Source organism: Propithecus coquereli, unplaced genomic scaffold (assembly GCF_000956105.1).
Source record: "Propithecus coquereli isolate 6110/MARCELLA unplaced genomic scaffold, Pcoq_1.0 Scaffold1, whole genome shotgun sequence".
Taxonomy (NCBI): domain Eukaryota; kingdom Metazoa; phylum Chordata; class Mammalia; order Primates; family Indriidae; genus Propithecus; species Propithecus coquereli.
The window spans coordinates 17,348,336-17,365,224 of NW_012133857.1; the positions used below are offsets into that span (position 1 = coordinate 17,348,336).

Genomic DNA, 16,889 nt, shown 5'->3' on the forward strand with positions numbered 1-16,889 from the left:
TTTCGTGTTTCAAATAGAGAACTTCAAATACTTCATTCTTATCACTGAAAGTAAATGGACTCCCTGAGCAGTGAGTCATTTAGGGTTTTTCATTTTAGCTGTTTTCCGTTTTCACTCGTGTTTATATCCAGTGAAAGCCTTGTGTACATTCCGTGGTTCTCTTTGCAGTCACTGGCAGTGACATTGTCTGTCTTAAAACTACTAAGACAAAAATCTCGTTTCAAAATCCTCTTATTAGAATTTGTTTACTCCCAGTAATGCAAATCCAATGTTGTCATATATCCAAGGAAAAGGGAAAAAAAACACAGCCAGTCACAGGAGAGCATTCAAGGTTCCTGATAGGGCCTCTGTGGTACTTTGGACTTGAACTAAGAAGACTTCAAATTAGCACAAGATTTGCCACTGCATGACCTTGGTCGGTGTCCTCAGCCTTTCTGAGCCTAGTTTCTTCATCACCAAAATAGGGACCTCAGTGCATTTCCTGAGAATTAACTAAAATATAATATGTAAAAATGCTTTTCAAATTGCAAAGCCATTGCAAACAAGACGTGAGATTAGCCCCTGAGTAAGACTTACAAATGGCAGTTTTCTCCTGTTTTGTTTTATTGTTTTATCACTAATAACCCCCCAAAGGTGGTTACTACATAGCAGTTACCTCCACAGCACAGCATTGGGGTGGACCTGTGGCCCCGAACTCTGCTGTGTGTTAGCATCACCTAGGCTCACTGCCCCCCAAGAGATTCATATTAAATTGGTCTGGGGGTAGAGCCCAGTCCTTGGTGCTCTTTAAAAGCTTCCCTGTGATTCTCAGGTGCAGCCAGGGTCAAGACATACCAGGTAAAAAGCACATGGGTGCGAATATCTGCTGCACACTTACAAGTTGCCTGATCTTCTTTGGAGCAAAATAGGACTAAAATAATTATTCGTATGCCTGTAAGTTAGGGTTAAATGGAATAGTATGTGAGTAATTGAGGTGTCCCCGCTTTGGGGGACACACAGGCCTGCAGCCTGTCCTCCTGAGCATGGGCGCTCAGCCTCTTGCCTGGACATCTCCCATTGTGACCACGGGAGACCCTCACGGAGCACAACCAGCTGTCATGAATGGATCATATTATAAAACGAGAGCTCCTAGGTGTCCCCTCTCATCTGGGACTTCTACCTTCTGTTTCCTCTGTTCTTCCTTCTCTTTTTAGATTTACAAACAAACAAACAAACAAACATGCCCGAATCGATCCCTTCCCAGACAGAAGAACCCCCAGCCCAGCTTTCTGAGGTGTACTTCTGGAATTATCTTCTGTTCCTGCATCCTTCCCTTTAGGGTGTGACGGGAGGGCCCCATCTTCAGTGCCTTGATGGTGGTAGACTCTGGTAGGGGCTCCAGGGGAACTCTCTGGAACTACCAGTGTTAGAGCAAAACACCAAGCATATAGACAGCAAGAGCAAAACTCAGGTTACATCTCAGGTAGGGCATGCTACTACTGCAAAACACCTAGCAGATTGCTATTATAGTAAGACATGGAAAACAGTGGCCCTGCCGCCCTCTTCTCGCCTCCTCTCCTCCCTCCCCCGTAAGTAAGAGAACACAGCTCACCTGAGTTCTGTGGACTTGGGCTCCAGCCTGGATATGAAGTGCCGTTTGTTAGATAATGGCAAAATATGACTTTTAGGACATTTGAGCCAGGGAGACTGAAGGGAAATTTGAAATGAATTCAATCTGGAGCCTAAGGAAAGAGCAACAGTCTTCAAAAGACAGGTGAAGAAGTAAATCCTGACCACAGGATGAAAGAGGGCTGTTGCTTTTATTAAATACTCAGAACTTGAGGGTTTGCCCTCTGTTTTTTGCTTTTACCAAATATCCTTGTGGTTTCTGGAAAGGCCAAGTGTCTTCCTTGTCCTTTGTGTATCTAATTATTATGCTTGCGGACAGAAAGACCAATGAAGCACACCTGGCCTTTGGCTTCCAGGGAAATGAATTGCTTGCCAATATTTTATTTTTACTTTGGAGCTATAGATAGTGCTATCTCTCTTGGCCATTGTCTTCTCTCTCTCTCTCTGTCTCTCTGGTTGCTGTTGTGTGCATATTGTTTTTCGTGCTTTTGTTTTTTGGCTGGGCTTGGTGCAACATGTCTGAGCTTTCGCCACCCCTCCCTGCCAACCCCCCCACCAAAGCCATTCATATTTTTCCTGTGGGGTCTGACAGATATCCTGGTCATCCCACCCCACACACATTTGTTAACATGATTGGCTTGTGTAGAATTCCCTATGGCAGCTCCTTCTGCTATTTAAATCGCCTTTCTGAAAGGTGACATATCCAGATAGAATTCAAGACTTGGATCTTTTCTACCCCTGTCTCTCTATGGTGGGACAGGGAGATCTCCCTCTATGGTAATCACATTACATTCAGCAAATGCCCTGGCCTTGAAGTCTCGAGGGCGTTAAAGGAGAAGTCTGTTGTGTTTGGATGGCTGCTCTCCTTTTGTGCCAACTGCCCCGCCGACGTCTAACACGCAACAACTCCTGTAATGAACGTAATGGCTTCTTGGCTTCCTATTGACCTGACCGTTTCCACAGAAGTATGCTTTGTCAGAGGACATGTGGAAGGGAACAAGGAGACAGATTGGCTTGGACAAGTGTGTTTCTGGGCCAAACTTTGTGGAATGCAGAGAACTGGAGATTCTCGTGGACCACCCTTTAAAATCCTAAAGCTGCTGTTTGAGGAGCCCCAATTACAGCAATAGCAACAACCGCCCTCCTCTTCATCATAATGGCAGCCTGCCTCATTTATTAAAACTAACTATAGGCAAGGCATTATTCCAAGAAGTTAACATGCATTATCTTAATTAATAACCATAACAATTCCACAAAGTAGCTACTATTATTATTTCCATTTGACGAAAGAGGAGGTGGAAGTGGAGGCTCCCAGCATCTTGTTAAGTGACTTGTCAAGTTCACCCACGGGAATGATGAAGGAGATGGACTTTGAACTCATGTCTATCAGATCACAGAGCATGTTCTCCTAATCACCACTCCTCTTTTATCCATAGTTGAAGTAGGCGAAAGTATTTTCTGCAGAGAAATATTTTTACATTCATGCTTTTTCTACCTCAAGAGACAGTGAAAGAAAGTCTTTTGATCAAATTTGGGGTCCAGCATATTAGTTAAGATTTGGTTCTGCTACAAATAATGGAAAAATCCAAAATAACAGGAACTTAAAGAACATAGGAGTCTTTTTCTCTCTTCCATAAAAGAAGCCTGAAAATACTAATGTGGGGCCCTCACGTTAGTCATCACAGACCCAGGACAACATTTTTTTTCTACCTTTCTCCAAATTGGCTTTTAAATTTAAGATTACCTCATGATTCACTCTAGCTGCTGAGTCCCCACCATCACATATGTAATCCAGGCTTACAGAAGGAGAATTCAGGGAGGTCCAAAAGCTTCAAAAGACCAAGTTTCAAATTTCTTTATTAAAATTTATTTTAACAGATTTTTAAATGTATTAAGCAGCTTCCCATACAATACTTCTGCTGAATCGCTTCGCCTCACCTCACTACGAAAGAATCTGGGAAACATGCATATTGAAAAGTCAGAGTTCTGCTCACCAGAAGAGAAGACTAGATTTTGGGAGACTGCTGATAGTCTCTACCACATCCAGCATGCTGCAGTTTGCTTCAGACCACAGGACTCAGAACCTGAATTCCTGTGATAGGCACTTCAAAAATCCTCCGGAGCTGGGGCTGTGTTCAGCAACTCCTAGTCTCACCCACACCCCACATGCCCAGTGCGGTCCTGAACACAGACGGCCATAGCCACCATCTAACTCACCTGTCCATGTGCCTGCCTAACCCCAGACACTGAGAGTAGCAGTGCTCAATAGCACCTATGGGGTTGTGCTACTAGTGATGACAGCAGCAACACCAGCACACGTGGGTACGGACACTTAGCGCGTCTCAGTGACATGCCCCACACTGTGCTAAATGCAGCACAGGCATTATTGCAGCGCAGTTCTTAGGAAATGTAGACATGATGGCCTCACAAATTCGGCAGAGCCCAGGGATGCTTCCCCCAGAAACCAAGTTTCTCATTTCAAATGGATTTTGCCTTAACCCATTCCCAAAGCAGAATTCAGCCTTTTCCTTCTATTTCCTACACAAAGAAAGAAGCAAAAGAAATTTAATATTTTTGGCCAGGCGCGGTGGCTCACGCCTGTAAGCCTAGCACTTTGGGAGGCCGAGGCAGGAGGATTACTTGAGCTCAGGAGTTCAAGACCAGCCTGAGTGAGAGCGAGACCCCATCTCTACTAAAAATAGAAAAATCAGCGGGGCGTTGTGGTGTGCGCCTGTAGTCCCAGCTACTTGGGAGGGGGAGGCAGGAGGCTCACTTGAGCCCAGGAGTTTGAGGTTGCTGTGAGCTATGATGATGCCACTGCACTCCAGCCTGGGCGACAGGAGCAAGACTCTGTCAAAAAAAGAAAAAAAAAGAAATCTAATATTTTCTATTGTGATTTTATTTTTCCCTTCAGTTTAACAAGTAAAGCTAATTCTCATGGAAGGGGCCATGTGAACGCGCAAACAAGCCAGCATCAAGGTGCACTTGCTAGCACCCGTGAATTTGATCCCTGGCCCCAAGATGAAAGCAGCTGTGGCCGGGAAAGCAGCACTCTGCTCTGAGTGGGGACAGGGACTGATCTGATGCTGGAAGGCTATTGGTCTTTCCAGGACCAAGTTCCTTCAGAGGACGCCCCCTCCTCTTGGCTCTGAGGCATTCACACTTGTTTATCAAATCAGTGCTGCTCTCCAGGATGGTAGGAAACTCTGTTCATCCTTGAGGTTTGCAGGTGGCACCTACCTATTTGACGAGTCAAGGAAGTACCCTTAAATATGTCCAGACTAATACTCGGCCCCACGAGGCTGTGTCTGGGTTTATAAGTCCAGTTCCTACCCGCAAGGTACCTACAGTCAGGTCAGGGAAGAAACAAACACACAAGACAATGCAAGTGCGGTACATCACATCTAACATCCATGGCTCTCACCTCTGTTTGCACATTAGCATTCCTTGGGGAGCTTAAAAAATAACTTGTACAAGTTCCCTAACCCAGTTCAATGAAATATTAGGGGTAGGAGGTGAGATGCCCAGGCATCAGCATATATAAAAAAATTTTTTTGTTTGAAGTTTCCAGGTGATTCTAAAGGGCAGCTGAAGTTGAGAATCACTGGTTTAAATGCCTTAGGAACTGAGAGTAAGCTTACATCCCAGTTTTCAGATTCTGCTGATGAGAACTCATGCCCATGAGCTCCTCAAGGAGCAAACTATCCCTGACAATCCATGTTTGGGAAGCAGTTTCGTGAGTGTACAGCTTTAAACTGCAAGAGACCTGGATTGATAATCCAGCCCTCGCTTTGCTAGCGTGGTAATGATCTTGGACCCGTGACTTCTCTTGTCTGGACCTTCATCTCCTCTCCCATAAAATGTCACCATGGGAGATAATGCCAACATTGCTGGGCAGAAAGTAATCAATTATTTCTTATTGTTACTGCTCTTATTACTCGGGTGAGATACTGATAGGATCTCCCAACTTTTTTCTTTTTGTATTATCAGCACCTGTCAATAAAAGGCATTGATTTGGTGCCAATAGATACTCTGCTTAATCTACCAAAGAGTGAGGCTTTCTCACAGCTCCCCATTCAGTGTTCTGCAGTCACCTCGAGTGACCCCGATACCCTGTGTGCTGAGCTCCTGGCCGGTTCAGCCACACGAAGCTTCTTCTCTGGTACTGATGGGTGCCCATTAACTAAGCTTGCTCTAGTGATTTCCAGTCAGAGGGCTCAAAGGCAGTAGGGCCAGGGGCATGTAGATTCTCCATCCCAGCTGTGTTAGATATGCTGCCCTGCTCTCAAAGAACAGTGCCATTTCTGCAAGAGGTTGCTGTGGGATGAGGTGGTGACGGTGGTGACGGACGCAAGCAGGAGAGAAGGGAGAGCAATTGTGGATCTTCTGTTCGCCCTCAGATAAACAGGCTGAGCTTTCTACCCTCCTGGCTCTCACTACGAATGTGTGAGGGCTTCCCATGGGGACAGTCTCTTTGTTAAGAATCTCCTATATTCCTACTCCATGCCCTTCCACGTGCAAGTTAAAAGCTGCCCCCAGAGAACATATTTTATTGCTCAACAAAGAATACATATTTTTTTTTATGTTACCTTAGTGAGTCATTTTGCCTCTCAGACTTTCAGATTCAGGATTATTTAATTATGTCCCATGATGGGTCTCTCTGTCAAATGCCTCCCTTGTCCCACTTTTAGGGCTATATTTGCAAACATTAAGCTGTTTTGAGATTGGTTTTAAGCCAATTGTTTAGCCAAAGTCAGCTAATCCAATGAGTCATTGCAGGTAAATTACCTGGCTTCATGGCACATAGTAGGTGTTTAATAAATGTTGATCCCCACAGGTGTTAACCAGCCTAAATTAGTTGAGTTTGTGCCTTTAAAATTTAACCTGCCAATTCATAGAAAAAAAATATTTTTCCTCGTTGTGATTTTTGCCTGGCTGGAAAAGAACAGTATCTGCAAAATGACTTTAAAGATGTCCTAATGTCACGAGCTTGTCATCCAAGGCTCTACCCAGCATAGGGGCATAGGGTTTCCCAGGCTTTGTTTGCATTGCTTTGAGCTGCTTCTTCAGAGATCATATCTGCCTCTGTCAATGTTTCAGAGAGATCTGTCTAGGGAACGCAGTGATGCTAATGATAAGGTCTCAGGCTTTGGCCCTCTGTTGAAGTGGCCTGGTGGTGACGTCACAGGAATTAAGGCATGTTATCTGTAATGAGAATAAACTCCCCTTGCTGAGTGCAGCAGCGCAAAGCACTAGTCTTGGGCTGGGCATGATTCTCAGGGCTTATTTTAGAGTCGAATGAAAGCAGGCAATTATCATGTTCTTTAACTATAATCAGCCAAACAGGATACAGGTAGCCACAAAATGGAGTTATTTAAAACAGTAACAAAATCACTTCAAAAAGGGTAATAATCTGGAAGTCTCTTTTTCTACAACATCTAGTTAAAACTGTCTAAGTGTGGAGAAGACAGGGAAGGCTTGTTTTATAACCTCCTCAGTGGCAATGGTATCAGGAAAACCTCCTTTTGAAATGAAAGACAGGAACCCTGACCTGGGGGCTCCCCCAGAGCAATTTAGTTTGGCTCCAACATGTAAACTGGAGCCTTTGAAAATGATCCAAGGAGAATCCTGAGTTTCCTGCCATCTGTCTGTCAGGGTGGTTGCCATGGCAAGGGGTGCTCACAAGCCCAGCCAGCTGGTCCAGCCTGGCCTGGTGACTCCCCGACTGCCCCTCAGCTTGGCTTGAAAGTTGATTCTGGACATTGGTTATGAGACCTTCTCTTGGGCAGCATTTTGTGTGCCATTTCAATAAGACCCTGGGTTGGGGCATAGGTCTGAATTCTAGGCATTTCCTAGAATCTGTTAGAACCTGCTTCTGAGCAGAAAGCAGGGGGAGGTGATTCAGCTTGGCCCCCAACTTATTCTAATTTTGCCACGAATTAGTTATGTGAACTTGAGCATGTTATTTAGGCTGGTTAAGACTTAGTTATCCGCTCTGTAAAATGGGGATGATTATAATCTATCTTATAGGGATGTGCTTAGAAAAGTGCCTTGCTTATGGTTGCTAAGCATAAGTTCAATAGATAACAGCTGTTTTTATCATGATCCTCAAATATTAATAAGAAGACCATGGACAGAAGTTCCTGCATTATCTTTTGATAACCCCAGCATAGCTTCCAAGGGTGCCTTGTACTGCAGTAACAAGCATAAATTTTATTCTGCATCGTACGTGCCAATGAGTTAAGAAAACCAGGAAGCTTGTCCATCCCATAAAGCCTGTGACAATTCCCATTGCACTAAACACCACCCCATTAATTAATAGTGGCAATGAAAAACATGCCAGTCATTATAACAGCACTTATAACCCTGCCTTCTGTTGAATACTTCCTCTGTGCCAGGCACTGTGCTGTATGCAACACAAAAATAACTTTTTTTAATCCTTGCGACCACTCTATAATATAGCCATTATTGTCACCATTTCACAGATAGGAAACTGAGGCACCAGAGAGTTCAAAAACATTGTTATAACTGGATGAGTTAGGATTTGAGCTCAGGCATCACTGACTTCAAAGCTGGCCCTTTAACTTTTATGTCACACTGCATCCCTTGAACCTTTGGGAACAGTGCAGCTCTAAGAGCCCAAACTCTTACCGACAGTGAAATCAGATCTTCTGTTTTAAGGATCTTAACAAGGCTAGCACACTTCATAGTTCATTTCAGTGTACTTCTGCACACTTAATTGTTTAAATCTCAGAACATCTCCGCTGTCATTTTATAAGTGAGAATAGAAGCCTCAGAAGAGGATAAGCACGCTGAATGCATGGCAGAACCAACTTCTAAAAGCAAGGCCATCTTGCATCCGTATCTGTGAGACTCCAGGCACACCCACGTGCTTCTGAACTCCATACTGCCTCTCACCTGGCTTGGGCACAAGTTTTAGCTGTAGAGACAGAGCTGGGCAGTAGGGAAAGGATAAGTCAATACTAATTATTGCCAAATCCTAGAAATCCCTTGCAGGGGCACCTGTGGAAACCTCCTGGGTAATGGTGTCATGGTGGGCCAGTCATGGATCGGTTAGATTTGTCCACTGTGGTCTGCAGGTGATTCTGAGGCATATCCCAGTGACTGGGTTCGTATCAGGGCTGTGTCAATGGGGAGCACTTCTGTGAGAAGTTTGTGCAGGAGGCCTCCCCAAGCCTAATGCTTGGCTGGTTTACAGTCTTCATTTCTGTTTCTATGCTTGCCTCTGCACAAGCAAAAAAACAAGAGGACAGTGAGGAGGAAATATTCTGATGAAGGAGAGGCCTTGGGACTGGCTGGGAAATTGGGTGACCGCTCACGTCCGCTTGGGCTTTGCTGCCCAAGGAGTGCTGTGTGCTGCGGGTTGGGAGCTGGCTTTTGCCTTCCATTTGGTCAAATGTGGCCAGTTTCCTACTTGGTACCCATAAATGGCTCTGTATTCAATCCGTTTATCCATGTCTCTACTGTCCAGATAAGGAGGCCTCCACATCATGTGTTGCAGTTGACCCCTTTGTTCTCAGTTGTGTTGTCATCTATTCAGGAGTCATGTGATCAGGCAATCATTCATTAAAAAAAAACCCGAATGTCTTCCCCATGCTGGGTGCTGTACTTGGTACTAGGGGTAGGTATGAAATAAATCCAACACCAGTCCTGACGCACGGATCTTTTATGTCTAGTATTCCTAACAAACACAGCAGTTTAAGTACACTCAACATTAAGCATTATACTATTCTAGAAAGGAATTCCTGTGGCGAGAATTCCATTCAGTCATTTAGAAGTGCATGTACTAAAGTATTTAAAATTGTATCTGGCAGCTGTTATGTAACTCAGGCTGGACTTCAAGTGTCTGTCCCTGGGGCTGCCAGGAATGATGGGAGATGCTGAAGGGCAGGGTGTGAATGCAGGTCTCCTTTGGCTACAGCTTCTGAGTCTGGGATAAGGTGCTCACTCCATCTAAACACTGGAACATGTGTAGGGATGGAGAGGGAGAGCCTCCTCTATCACCCGCTAAGGGTTTGCTGAAAATGAATTGACAAAGGGCAGATTAATAGAAGAAAAAAGCATACAAAATTTATTTTAATATGGATAGCGCAGAGAATCATAGGAAAATGATTACCCAATAACCCAATGGGGCACAGCTGTTTCATAGCAGAAAGGAAGATGGAGGAAATGTGGTAATTTGAGGGATAGTAAATGATTTTTAGGGGGAAATGAATGGGCCTAATGTTCAGACAATAGTTAGTAAATAATTTTTGTTGGAAATTGAATAGGGGTGGAGAGCAGACAATGGTTTGGGACCAAGTTCATCTGGGCTCTAGGTGTTCAATTTTTTGTCTCTTCTTCTGTGATACAAGTTTTAGCCTTTTCTGGAGAATGAAGTGTCAGGGAAGGATCAATTGTGTTCCTTTTTGGCAGGTCTGCTTTTTAGGTAGATGAACAATTTTATCTTGTGGTTTGGGAGAGACAGAGGATTGAGAGACTCCAGGGGAGGGGGGAGCACACAAGGAGGTGAGGAGAGAGACCTTGAGGCTGCTTCATGGCAAAGCGCCATATTTCAGGCAATGTTTTCTGAGTCCCAATTCATGCTACCAGAAATTGCCACTTACCTTTACTTTGTAAAATTGTTGATGGGGAATTAAAATACCTTGAAAAATTTAAAGTAAAACTTTTTTTTTTTTTTTGCAACTGAGTAAAGATCATAATTGGGGTGAGAGCTATACTTTTATTGCCAATGGAGAAAAAATGTCCACTTTTTGGTTGTATAAACTGCACTGTTCTCAAAAGTAAGAATACACTCACTACCTCGGTAGTGGCAATGGGGGTGGGGTGGGGATTACAATTACTGAGCTGGCTGGATTCCCACAAACTGTCCATGTTCACCACTGATCTTGATCTAGGCCTGTGTCCTAGTGCTTGAGAAAGACAGAGGCTCCTGCCATTGATTAACCCAAAGTGGCCCTCCCAACGCTCCCTGACCCTGGAGACATGGCCCAGATAAATTTCATTCAGGGTCCAGCATCCAGTTCGGAACAGCATATTCCCTTTGGACTATCTTGGTCCATACAGACCATCCTTGTTCAGCCCAAAATGACTGTTTCATCAAGTCAGGCAGATCCTCATCTCCCTCTGCCCTTCCCAATACCTTCATTCCCTTTGTTCCTCAAGTTCCACCTGGTGACAGAGCTGTGTCTCCAGTACTGGCCTGTGCCATGTTCCTTGTCACCCTGTGTGAGGCCTGCGTGGGGTTAGCCACGGCTGCACTTGCTAGTGACTGCTCACCTTGTGGTACACAGCATCGTTTTTGGTTCCCGTGTTTTCTCATTTAGTGAAGCTCCTTTCCACTTTTTCCTGTAGAATTACCCTTTATGACTACCAAGCCATGTGTAGAGCGAACAAGGAAAGCAGCGATGGTGCCCATGGCCTCCTGGATGTAAGTACAGCACTGTCACCCTGGAAACACCTGCACGTTTCTGTCTTTCTCTCTGTGAGCGTATCTCCCTCTTTGGAGCAATCAAATTTATCTTTTTTCAAAACCATGAACATTTAAAGTTATTTCCTGACTTTACTCATTAAAAAAAAAAAAACACTTCTGTTTAAATCCAAATCCAGTGATTACATGAATGAAAAACAGGACTCAAGTCTTTGATGGATTAATGCAGCAGCCCCCTTTTGATGGATAGAAAAAGGGGAAAGTTTTGTCGATTCTCTCATTTGTATATAAAAGAATTTGGTTTTGTTCAACAGAGACCTTTCTTTTGGTTTGTAACAGAGCTCCGAGCCTGTGCCCTAATTCCCATTTTGATCATAGATTCTCTCCCCTAATCATGCTCTGCTGAGTTTCAGCATCGTTTTCCCTGGAGCTGGTTCTTTGGCGATGTCGCAGTTGAAGATCAATCAACACAGCTTTTGTGTGATTAGAAAATGGCTTTCAGGCTGCCAGAAATTGACTGTTATAATTTACTCCCAGTTTAAAAATATAATTTACAATGCAAAGACAACGTAAATTTGGCCACCAATACCTAAAAGCACAGAAAAAAAGGCACTATATGTATATATATATATATATGTATAGTATACCTCTATGTAATCTGATATATGTGTATAAATATGACCCTTACAATGTTAACATTTTGTAAATACCAAAAATTAACCTAAAATTTGGTTTGGAACACAACATTTAGAAGCAATTTGGGTTTTAAAATATATACACCTTCTCATTTGCAGATGTAAGATCTTACAAGGGCATTATTTAAAAACCAAATATTTACCATGGTTCTCCTACACTGAGGGAGCAAGAAGTGATTCAGAGCTGGAAGATTTTTGAGACACAACTATAAGAGTTGGACATTTTGAAAAATACAGCTTTTTAGTGAGACTCACCGTGTCTTTCCAAACCTATCTTCCCTAACCTTACCGTGAATATTTCCAGACTTAAAATGTTCCCAAGATATGTTTTCATCATTAGGCTTAAAAGCTCAATGGCTTTATCCCTTTGAATGATAATGTGCATTTAAAATTTTTTAAGCCTAAATTTACATAATCCCTTTGTTTACTCATATATGGGACCAATGTCTGGCAGGGAATGCTTGAGTGCCTCCCCCCTGGCCTCGGGGTGAGCCGCCCCTATAGCCTCCCCACCCCAACCTCCAAAGCTTCTTTAATCCTTTTATTCATTCCTCCCTCTGACCCACACTACCCATCCCAGCAGGTACAAAGACACAGAATTGTCCCAGGGTCCGACTACCCCGGTCTTTTTGAAAGAAAGATGATTATTTTTCAAGCCATGAAATGTAACGGCAAAACCACAGGACTACAAGGTTGCATTTGGTTTTAGGAAATAGTTAAAAGTTCACATCCTTATCTGACCCTACTCTTGAGGCCCCAGAGCCCTCTGATCCAGGGAATGACGTTGGAGTACTCGGTCAAATCAGAGCAAGAGATACACAAAGTCTGAAATCTGGTTGGGCCGTGAATAACCTTAGTATTTTTGTTGTTGTTGTTGTGCTCATTTGCTTTCTGACCTGGAATAGGAAAGTTTTGAGAATGGCTAGGGTTATAGAAATTTGTTCTTATTTTATTTAAAACTGCATAATTCCTCCATTTCTAGTTCGAGTTCTTATAATAAAAATACTAAGAAGGTAGAATTAAGCAGCCATGGCTCCAGAAACCAGGATTTGGCATGCAGTTCAATTCTTTGATACCTAAAGGCAACCACAAAAGGTTCTGAGGTTCTTCTGGACCTGACATCTGGAGCCCGGAGCCCGGGCTTTGCCAGTGTCATTCCCTGCCACTCAAGTCTGCGCACCGCTCACATATCTGGCATACCTAGGTACAAAGACCCAACTGAGGGGGAGACTTGGTATTTTCCAGAATTCAGGAAATTGAATTATCCACATAGGAACTATCACAGAGTAAACAATCCAACTGCTTTTTTTAATTAAAATATTCTGAAATAAAGATTAGGCTGTCAATGCCTTCTTTTATAGAGTGAAGGGGATTTTCTGCAAGGATAAAATCACATGTTTATATGGTTATCATTTTTTCAAGTCCAAATATGTAAGTGTGAGAAAAGGCAGCTTAAATCCTACATAATTCATGGAAGGCATTAAAACCAAGTGTATGCAATTTTTGCTTATTTCAATGAATGACATACAGTGATGGAGAACAGGGAATCCCCTTTCCACGAGGCAGCCCTGTGAATTACCATTTGAAATTAGTTATATGACTCCAGCCCTCAGCATTAGGCTGCGAAATATTAGCCCCTGGGGGTAAATGTTTAAGCATCGTTTGCTGAACTTCCTTTTTCCTCCCAGTGATAACCCTTGTATTAGATCATGTTTATTTTACTTGTAAATCACATCTCACTAGAGTGGAGTTCAAAGTTTTAAAATGTTAGTTTTGGGATACAGTATCCAACCATTTTCTTCCTTCACTGTTTTTTAACATGATATCAATCTCCCTAGAAGAATAACATTGTCTTTATGTAAAGCCTTAAGTTAAACTACAAATTTTGTGTGTGATACATTGTTTTTAATGAATTGAATTCTTCTCTTCAGCCTTATAATGCCTTCCTCTCTGCAGTAAAATGGATAGTGACGGAACTTGTCTTGTAAGTACAATTTTCTACATTCTTTGGAAAAGGATTAATTTTCTTTTTGTGTTATAAAGTGAGTTGGGAGACTGTGCTTCATTCTTTCAGTAATGATTAGATTCATAATACTCCAAGATAGCCTCAATGAACATCTTGAAATATTGAACACTGAGACCAAAAATTATCTTTTATGAAGGTATCCATGATCACTCCTTATGCCCTTATGTCATTGTTTAGCAGACTAACAGCTTGCAATACACAATCCAAATTTATTTATTGTGGTTACTGTTAAATGTAACATGGATGTCTGGCTGTGTTTCATGCAGCCTGGGTGGGCTGTGGTCAGAAGAACAAACTGCTGTGGCTGTCCACTGTGCTACTTGGGGTGTCTCAGCGTGTGCAGGGGTGAGAGTTTGTGGGGTCGTCAGACAGGGCTGGGAGCTTTTCTTAGGTGTGATTTAATTGTTTATCCTGTCAAATTATGGTCCCCTTTGGAGGGTGTTAGATGCCTCTGTGACTTAGGTAAGACTTGAAATGGCACAAAGATGAAAGCCTTGACTTCCAGACCAGACATTGGAAACATTATAGAAAGACTATGTCACACAAAAGGGAAGAATTTCACGGATGAGCATGTAAACCAGATTGTTTAAAGTGCACCAAACTCTCTCATTCTTATTTTCCCCTGTAAAGGCTCCAGTTCTGTGGGGTTAAGGTGATTTCTTGCCATTTGATGAATAGCATTGTTCTCTTCATCGCCTTAATGTAACTTACATTAATTTAACAAAATTTATAAATTCAAGTGGGAAGTAAGTTGTCCATACATATAAGAGACAGATAGTAGTGGGATTTTGATTGAGAGAGAGAGCTGTTAGGAATAATAGCCATGAACCTGAAAAATAAAAGACTGAATTTTGACCTCTGTCCATCCATTTGGAGAATGATTTATATTATTTTCGCATTCTTTGCCAGCAATTGAAAAATGTTGATTTTTATGAAGTTACATTGTAGCATAATTTCATAAAGAGAAGTTTGTCCCATGGCTTCATGTCTTCACACACACACACACACACACACACACACACACACACACACACACGGGGGTGAGGAGAGGCAAAGAGGGAGAGATGTAAACAAGGTTGAGTTGCAGTATAAATTTTGAAAGCATCCTTTATTCCTGCAGACCATAGTCTAGGTAGAGGAGAATATTCTATTTGTATTTCTGAACCAAGGCAGGAAAAGCCCTTTAGAAATTGGCTGTCTACTGAGGAATCAAACTAGATGGTATTAATCACAAATGATGAGTGAACAATAACTAGAAAACTATTTCAGCCCATCCAGCAGGGTGTTCCACAGCTAGGAGTCTCTGAGTCTAGGGAAAGCTGCTCTCGGGGTCTGGCTGGCACTGGGGATAAAATAGCCTTTCACGTGTAAGATAAAGCCTGGTGAAAATTTGGTGGTAACTCAACAAACCATGTTGATATCTCCAAATTGTGATGTTATTCTTTCAAATGAGGTGAGCAATGCTAAATAACACAGAATGTCATTGTTCTGTTCAGAACATGGATGACTAAGTAACACTGGGCTTTTCCACGATCTGTTTAGGTTTCTGGTGGAATTTAACCTCTGCAGTTGGTGGCACTCTGATATGACAGCTAAAGGTAAGCAGTGACTGGTTTCTATTTTCTAGCTCAGAGTGATAAACCCTGGGTTCACTGGCTACTTTTCATCAGGGATGTGCTGGCTTGCATAAAACTCCCCAGGACAAAGTGATGATTTTTCAGCTTTGTCAACAAAAAGCCACCCTTTGTGCTAAGTGTCGAACCGTCCAGTCTGACAAAAAATTCAACAGGCTTCATTCGGCCCATGTTGAACATACATTTTGACCTATTTCCTTAACTAAGGCTTTGAGGTCATACATTGCAAAGGTAAATTCCTCAGAAAGCTCACGTGCTGTGCTAAAAATCTGAAGGAGACAGACATGTTGCCTATGTCTCAGGCTGAATGAATGGATAGCTACCTTATTTTTGTTTTCACAACTACTCTCATAAAACATAAATCTGATGATATTACCCTCCCTGCTCAAATGCCTTTAATGATTTAGCAGTAATTAGGAGAGACTTTTAGAGGCATGAGTTGTGGAGTTAGATCAGTATGGGTTTGAGTCCTGGCTCAGAGACTGGCCTTTGACAAGTTAGCTGATCTCTCTCCAAGGCTGTTTCCCCATACTAAGCACAATGGGGAAAATAAAATTTATTTCTTAGGAAGTTGTGTGTGTGTGTGTGTGTGTGTGTGTGTGTGTGTGTGTAATGATAAGCTAAATCATGTTATATGCTGACCACAGTGACTGGAACATAATAAGTCCTCAAAAAATGGTAGCCGTAATTATAATGGTGATGACAATGTTGAACAGGACAATGATGATTGCCTATAAAAAAAAAAAAAAACTAATGCTCCTTAATGAGAGCTGTCTCCGAGCGGTCTGCCCCAGCCTGCCCAGTCACTTGCTGTTTCTCAGATATTCTCTGTTCTTTCTTTCCTTCCTTTACTCATGCTCATTGTCTTGATGCCAGGAACTAACACACTGCTATACTTCTTACTATTTTTAATATCTGTCTCTTACAAAGAGATCGGTTGGTCACGTATCAGCATTCCCCCCAGTGCTGGCTGTATTTTAATCTGACTTTCCCTTTCCTTTCCCTAAAGACCCAGTCTGTGAGGATTCCCTCAATTCTCCCAGGCAGACTTAGCGCCATTTCCTTCTTGCTTCTGCCCACCCACATCACACATGATCCCAGCTCTTCCCCACCCTTATTGCCTCAGTTTGTGTGTGTGTTTTACACTAAACCGGAATGCCTTGATGGTAGGAGCTATGTCTTAAGCCTTACTATCTCTTAGCACCTGGTGCTTAGCACATAGTAGGTGCTTAATCTTTGCTTATTAAATACCATAACAAATATTTCTTGTGCCAGACATGACCATTAGAGTCACTGCAGTCATTGCTGTGTAACTTACAAATAGGCCCATTTTGCCCGAATCCAGGAACTCTCTAACTTCTAGTCCTACACGTGCTGATGTCTGCGCAGAGTGGCCTCTGATGACAGTGAATCTGCTGCACGTGTCTCCAGGCTTGGCTCTGCCCTGGGAAGCTGACAGGCCAGTGGAGCAGGAC

General features: G+C 42.8%; 1 protein-coding gene across 1 annotated transcript in view; it reads left to right on the forward strand.

The window, feature by feature from the left end:
- The window catches only part of CACNA2D3 (calcium channel, voltage-dependent, alpha 2/delta subunit 3), an 869,108-nt gene that overhangs the window by 794,414 nt on the left and 57,805 nt on the right, over positions 1-16,889 (forward strand). The window contains exons 32-34 of the mRNA XM_012643362.1: positions 10,984-11,059; positions 13,686-13,738; positions 15,323-15,378. Coding sequence (XP_012498816.1) covers positions 10,984-11,059; positions 13,686-13,738; positions 15,323-15,378 — 185 coding nt within the window. The remainder of the gene's footprint in view (positions 1-10,983; positions 11,060-13,685; positions 13,739-15,322; positions 15,379-16,889) is intronic.